Raw genomic sequence first — 7444 nt, forward strand, 5'->3', positions numbered from 1 at the left:
TCCATTTTAAAACTGCCTGTGTGTAAGGTAGGGTAAGAACCCCTGTCCACATACGTCCTGCATCCCACCTATACAAAGCCACAGGCCAGACCCCGGGAGATGATGCTTTCCTTCACTCCCTTGAGAGTTCTGTGCTCTCTTAGGTCTCCTGGCCATTGGCCACGCTGTGCTCTCTGCCTGGGATGCCCACCCAGCCCACCCCTACTTCTCATCCCTGCACCATTTCTTGGAAGACTCCCCTGACAGCCCCTCCCTTGGCCAGGGTGGTTTAGGGGCCCCTCCCTCGCTCACCGCAGGGTGACAATACTGTGTGTAATGGTCTGTTTACTGGTTCACCTGCTGGCTTCCCCACCAGACGAAGAGCTTCTGGAGCCAGAGCCCAGAACTGCTTGCTTTTGGACCTCCGAGCATGCAGCCTTGGTGTGCCAGACGTGGCCAAATGAGTGAGTCCGGATAGAGAAATAAAATAAGCATGTCTTGCCCTGATGGACTTTGCCATCTAGCTCCTCAGAGAAGTTACCGATTGGAGCTAAAAGGACCACCTGTGCATCTAGAGATGACTCTGGAAGGAATGACTGCATCGTATTTGCAAACCTCAGGAAGGTGTGTGTTCTGTGGTTTCTCCCACCCCGGCTCCCTTCTTGGACAGGAGTCTAGAACCATCCTTATTTGCGTCTGGTCACTGCCTTCCTTCCAGGGCAGGGTCGCCCCACCCCTACTCTCCATCACCATGGGGTCGCGCTGGGGCCTCCTCAACCAGCCCTCCCCAGAAATCTTCTAGAAGCTTCTTGATGTTTTCATACCTACCAGAACCCCAGAGTGCTCCCGGGCTCAGCAGGTCCCAGTCCGTCACCACCCACCCAGTCTCAATCAACGTTGTCACCAAAACTGTCACAAACAAGGGGGTGTGGGCCGTCACGTGGCCCTGTCTGAGTAACCACACTCTCGCTTCCTTCTTTCACACAGGCCGTTGAAGGTTGGCAGGGTCTGGGACCACAGCCCCGGGTGCCACAGCAGTGCCCTGGCAGTGTGGGCTCGGTCCCTGTCACTGAGGCAGAGAAGCGGCTTCTCCCCGGCTCACGAGGCAGCTGTCCCATGCTCTGCTGAGCAGGGTAAGTGCCAGCTCACAAAACCATAGGGAGTGGCTGGGGGGAGCTGTGGGACCGGCAGGCCTGGCCTGCCTGACACTGGAGGGCAGTCCCGGGGCAGGACCTGAGCTCTGAACCAGAGCCTGGGCTCGGGGTGAGGGGAGAGGGGCTCAGGATCGAGGTCGTGGCCTTATTCCACAGTCTCTTCCAGATCCTCAACTTCTATCCTAACCTTCCCATTGGGACTGCCAGCAGCTGCTGGCTCGGAGAGGGTGACATTTCTTAATAGAAAAAGTCCGAAAAATCAGGAGCATTTCTCTAAAAATCATGCTACCCCTCCTTTCATACAAGGCATGGGGAGGTGAAGGGAATTGCTCAGAGCAGAGCTGGGGTTAGGGCTGGGTGATTCCAGAAAGGGGGAGCAGGTGCAGGGCCTATCTGGAAGCTTCTGAGGCTCTGGATCCATAAAAATATTGTCTCCAAAGCTGCATTCTTTTTTTGTTTTTCCCTCACTTTATTTATTTATTTATCTACTTATTTACTTATTTATTTATTTATTTATCTATTTATTTATTTATTTATTTATTTATTTATTTATTTATTTATTTATTTATGTTTATTTATTTATTTGAGAGAGAGTGCAATCAGGGGAGGGGCAGAGATTGAGAATCCCAAGCAGGCTCCACATTGTCGACGCGGAGCCTGACGCAAGGTTCAGACTCACGAACCATGAGATCATGACCTGAGCCGAAATCAGGAGTCGGGGACTTAGCCAGCTGAGCCATCCAGGCGCCCCTCCAAAACTGTGTTCTTTGCACTTTCACTTGTTATGACGTTGGAAAAATTGTTGAAAAAATACGAAACAAAAAATACGAAAAAGTATGAAAATATTAGAATTAGGACGCTAATATTGCTAGCAAAAGAGAAAGTAATCATCAGAATTTGAATACTCTTAGGTATTTGTATTTGGGGTGCTTTCGGGGCGTAAAGGAGAGTGGTGGGGGGGTAGTACCTAAAGCTATGGCCCCCGACACACACACATACACACACATACACACACACATACACACACATACACACACACATACACACACATACACACACACACACACATACACACACACATACACACACATACACACACACATACACACACACATACACACACATACACACACACACATACACACACACATACACACACACACACATATACACACACACACACACACACACACACCATAGACAATGATCTAGGGCTCCAGGCGCCGGGAGTTCTCTTCCTTCCCTCCTGGACCCTCTCGTTTTCCTCTTCTCCCATCTCTGACTTCGAGTCCCCCGAGAGCAGGCCTCTCACTGGGCAAGGGGCTCAGGAGGTGACCCCCCCCTAGGCCCAGACACGTTGGTGGCTTCCTTTGGGGCTTGCCTGGCCACACCCAAAATGGTCTATGCCTTCCTCACCAGGCTAGGCCAGCAGCCAAGGGAGATTGAAACCCGGATAGCGGAAGGGACCGGGCTGTTGGGCTGAGCGCCTCTGGGGAAGCTCGGCCAGGCTGGAGCAGGGGCTTCGGAGGGCCCGGGGAATCGTCCAAGCATGCTGTGCCCCCTTTGTGCAGATGGGAAACCCTCAGAGGGGACAAACGGCTGCCCACGGTGGCCTGGCTGGGAGGTGGCCGGGCTTGGACGTACCGCGGCCCCGTCTGGCTGCAGGACCCTCGCGGAGCCCCCGGCGACCCCGGCCCTGGCTTCTCAGTCTCCTTTGCTGACCTTGAGCAAGAAGATGGTGGGGGTGGGGCGGGGCACGAGACTCAGGCGAGAAGGAGACAGCATGGCTGGAGCGTGTCTGTGCGTCTGTGTGCTTGTCCACCTGGCTGTCGACACAGGTCTTCAGCCAGCCATCAGTTGTTAAACTAAAACCAGGAGTAGGTCTCTTTGAATTCACGTGTGCAAAACAGCTTACCTCCTCTGGACCAGGCTAGCCAATTCAGGGTCCAAAAGGGGAAAGTTTGGTTTTTTGGTAGGTGGGCAAAACCCCAAAGTCTTCACCGTCACTGTGGCTCGTGTTCCTGCAAAGGCTACGGAACAGTAAACAGGTGTATCTGTGGTATTAAAATGCATGGGGGGGGGGGCGCCTGGGGGGCCCAGTCGGTTGGGCATCTGACTCCTGATCTCAGCTCAGGTCTTGATCTCAGGGTCGCGAGTTCAGATGCACTTAAGGAAAAAAAAATTTAAGGGGAAGAAAGTCTGAAAGGGCTCCTTGCTGGGGGCGGGGGAGATGCTGAGAAAAGGTGGGGAAGTGCAGGCACCGTGCGGGAAGCCCGAGGGCACATGTCCTGTGCACCTGCCTGCTGGTGGCCTCTGTCCCATTCACGCACCACCCCTGCAGCGGGCGTTTAATGACCCCCAGGAGGCCAGGCCTGTCGGTGCTGGGGACCCAGCGGAGACTGCCCTGCAAGAGCTTGTGATCTGGCGGAGGCAGTGGGGCAGCCACGGTGCCCGTGCCGATGGGCAGGTGTCACGGTGCCTGCTGAGCCCTGCGCATGTGGTGTGAACGGCGACATCTCTCCTGTCCCCTTGGAGTTTATGGGCCAGTGGGAATGGAGTTTTAGACAGTAAACATTTTATTTATTTTTTACTGTTTTATTTTTAATTTTTCTTAATGTTTATTTATTTTTGAGAGAGAGAGAGAGAGAGAGAGCATGAGTGGGGGAGGAGCAGAGAGCTTGGGAGACACAGAATCCGAAGCAGGCTCCAGGCTCCGAGCTGCCAGCACAGAGCCCGACGCGGGGCTCGAACCCACAAACAGCGAGATCATGACCTGAGCCGAAGTCGGAGACTTAATTGACTGAGCCACCCAGGCGCCCCTATTTATTTTTTAGAGAGAGAGAGAAAGAGAGAGAGAGCACGATGAGTAGGGGAGGGGCAGAGGGAGAGAGTGAAAGAATGTTAAACAGGCTCCGAGCCCAGTGTGGAGCCTGACGTGGGGCTCTTGATCTCGTGACCATGAGATCATGAGCTGAAATCAAGAGTCAGATGCTTAACCGACTGAGCCACCCAGGAGCCTCAAGTAAACAAACATTTTAAATGGTTTAAACAATGGGAATGACTATGCCTGAGCAATCCAGGATGGCTTCTTGGAGAAGGTGCCATTTGCTCAACTCTGGAGAATAGATGGGATTATTAATCCCTCACATGGGATTAATAGAGGAGGTTGTAGGGCCTGAGTGAGCTAGTAATTCACGAATAGCTCTCAAACCAGTGCCTGGAACCTTGTCTACACTTGACACATGTGCTTTGCAAACCAGGCACGGGCCAGGGCTTGCTGTGGAGACAGTTTTCTAGGGCTCCCCGTCCCAGCCCTCTCCGCCAAGATCAGAGGTAGGTATGTCAAAGCTATGCCTTTGGGGATATTTCCGATATTTCCGGGAGGTGGCCCTAAATGCAGAATGACGAGGACAACAGCTGGCCATTGTTGAGCACTTAATGTGTGCTAAACCCTCAGCCTGAGCCAGCTCACTTCAACCCACAACCACCCCACTCCGTGCTGTTGTCATTGTCTTCGTATTCCAGATGAGGAGCCTGTGGCTCAGAGAGGTGAGTTCGGTTGCCCAAGGTCACGCAGCTTGTAAGTGCCAGAGCTGGGACTGGATCTGGTTTGACTGGATCAGATCCTGAGCCGGGCCAGCCGGGCTGGGCCGGGGCCTATCCTGTCCGCCAGCCCTGAGAAATGCCCTGAGGTCTGAGGGGGAGGGCACCTGGGCCTCGGTTTGACCTACTTGTTGATCTGGAGCCTTCCCGTCTCTTGGTGGCTGTTTCACCCACACCCTGAGATGCTCAGTCTTTCACATCTTGAGGTTCCAAACTCTTGAGTGCTGGGATTCCCGGGATCCAAGATTCTGAATGCAAAGTCCCAAGCTTCTTACGGCGCCCTGGCGTCTTCCCCACACCTGGAGCAGGGTGTGGGCCCCCCGCCAGCAGCCTGCCCCTCTACAGCCTGGGTGGGGCTCGGGCAGAGCACCCTGGTTTTAGGGTGAAAGACAGGAAACGGGCCGTATCTGACCTACTCTGTTAGGCAAGCAGGAAGAGTGTGACAAGGGTGTGACAAGTCTGCCCCTCTCTCAGAGCCCCCCTCCTGTGGTGAGTGACCGTTTTCCTGCCTCTGGGGGGAGAAAGGTGGAAGGTGGAGGCTTCACCCCTCTGAGGAACGGACTTCGCTCTCCTGAGCCTTGCTGTCCTAATCTGTGTAATGGGATTCGCAAAGGCCAGTGCCAGGGTGGAGTGAGTAGGGTGATGAAATGGTCCAGCCGCGGTGGGGCCTTCTGGAATACCATCGTCCTTATATCACCATGCATTTAACTTGAAGTAAAGCACTTACTTGGGAGCACTGGCTTGGGAGCCAGACACAGCGCTCCTCTCCTCGCTACCTGCACGGCCCCCTCGGAGTCACAGGACCCCCAGGAGCCGGGATTTTTTTTTCCCTGTCAAATGGGCTGATGCCTGCCCAGCCACAGCCTGGCTCGCGGCTGTGATGTCCATGGTCCCTATCCCTTGAGGTCTGTGGGATGGCAGGCGGCAGGCTGGGGTGACCGGCCACCCCAGCTTGCCTGGGACTGAGGCCACAGGATGAGGGATAAGGGGATGATTTTCAGCACTAACATCAGGAATCCTGGACGAGGATGTTGGCCCTAATTAGACCTGGGCCGGGAGATGGGAGCTTTCCCGGTGTGCTCTGTCTCATCTCAACACACAGGGAGGCCTCTGCTCTCACGCTGGACACGAAGCCTCCCTCACTGCCCATGGCGGAGGTGGGGAGGCCGCCGTATCCGTACCTTCCCTGACTCTGAGATTTCTGTTTCCTCTGCCCCTCTGTGCACAGCCCCCAAGAGGCTCTCCCAGTGAAACACTCCCTGCTGGATGCCAGCTTCAGGGACCTTCCCTGCAGCATGCTATTAGATTCTCAGGACCATTCTTTGAAGCAAGGTCGCCCGTTTTACAGATTAGGACACTGAGGCTCAGAGAGGGTGGAACGAGGCTCAGGTGACACGGCTGCTGAGCGGTCTCTCCTCCACCCCAAGTTGCCTCTGCATGCAGGGGAGGTGGGGATGGGCGCAGGGAGAGGGCAGGGGAGGGCGAGAGCCTCCCCTCCTTGCAGGAACAGCGGGTGGGGCCTTTTTTTTTTTTTTTTTTTTTTTGTTCCTAGCCTCTCTGCTTCCAGGAAGTGGCTGAGAGCTCTGCCTTCCAGGAACCGAGAGCTGCCCGAGTGGGGGGTGAAGGGTACAAGTCTTCGTAATTTTGAAACACTATCCCAGCTGGTGGCTTCTTCCTAAAGTCCCCTACCCCGCCCCGCCCCAGGAAAGCAGGGCCAAGATCAGGCCCTGTCCTGTACCCCCAAGCAGGAGCTCCACCCTTGTGCAAAGAAACTGCCTCCTGAAGAGGGAGACAAAGAATGTGTGTGTGGGGGGGGGGGGATCCGTTTAGTAAGCACCTACTTGATGGGGTTTTGGAATGTTGGGAGTCTGGAACTGACAGCCAAGAAAGGTTTCTTGAAGACATCTTTGGTGCAAAAAGGTGATTTTGTTAAGGCTCGGGGCTAGGACCCGGGGGCAGGAAGAGCTGCCCTGGGGCTGTAAGCTCTGGGGTTGGGGGAGGTGAAGACAAAAGGGAAGCCTCCAGAAGGACTTTGATGTGCTAAAGAGGGCTCCTAAGATACCTGAGGCCTTGCGGTTGTCAAGCTAAGGTGGTTTTCCCTCTAGTGAGGCATTAACAGTAGGACGGCAGGGGGTTCCTGGAGAAACGGCTCTGTTCTGTTTTGCCTCAAGTATTCGTCAATGGGCTGCAGGTTACAAATACACTTAATCTTACCCGCCATTTCCTTCTTACCTTTGTTCCCCACATCGTTGTGGAGGGGAGGGTGATGTTGGGGCTCCAGGAAACTGAGTCTAGAGGTTTCTGGAGATTAGGCTATTGATAGATTGCCTTTTTCTTGTAATTTACCAAGACATTTGTAAAGGAGAGAGACTCAGGTCCTGCAAGACTGATCTCTATCAGCTAACCATTTGTTATCTTTCCTTTCCTTTGTTCTTGGGCAGCCAGGGGTGCCTGAGGACTATCGCACACATCCCGCCTAGGGAGGTGGTGTGTGTGCTAGCTTGTGCTTGGCCCTCAACTTGCCTTATGGCCCCTCATCCTAGTGGGAGCCTGGAACTTTTGAATCCATTCTCTTGTTGTATTCCTTTAACAGCTCGATGAGATAGATGTGGTTTCTTATCCCCATTTTGCAGATGAGAAAACTGAGGCTCAGCAATTCAAGGTCCTACAGCTTCTATGGGACAGAACTGAGACCGGAACATCTTTTT

The 7444-nt window shown here is 53.9% G+C and overlaps 1 protein-coding gene across 2 annotated transcripts in view; it reads left to right on the top strand.

Annotated features, from left to right (window-relative positions):
• Positions 1–374: 374 nt before the first annotated feature.
• SELPLG (selectin P ligand) overlaps positions 375–7444 on the top strand; it is a 13227-nt gene continuing 6157 nt past the window's right edge. The window contains exons 1-2 of one of the 2 annotated variants that reach the window (XM_040443652.1): positions 375–603; positions 967–1112. In XM_040443652.1, the coding sequence (XP_040299586.1) occupies positions 473–603; positions 967–1112 (277 nt within the window). In that variant the 5' untranslated portion in view covers positions 375–472. The remainder of the gene's footprint in view (positions 604–966; positions 1113–7444) is intronic. The other variant, XM_040443651.1, reaches the window with a different exon arrangement.

This window comes from Herpailurus yagouaroundi, unplaced genomic scaffold (assembly GCF_014898765.1).
Source record: "Herpailurus yagouaroundi ecotype Mexico unplaced genomic scaffold, PumYag 191, whole genome shotgun sequence".
Classification (NCBI taxonomy): Eukaryota; Metazoa; Chordata; class Mammalia; order Carnivora; family Felidae; genus Herpailurus; species Herpailurus yagouaroundi.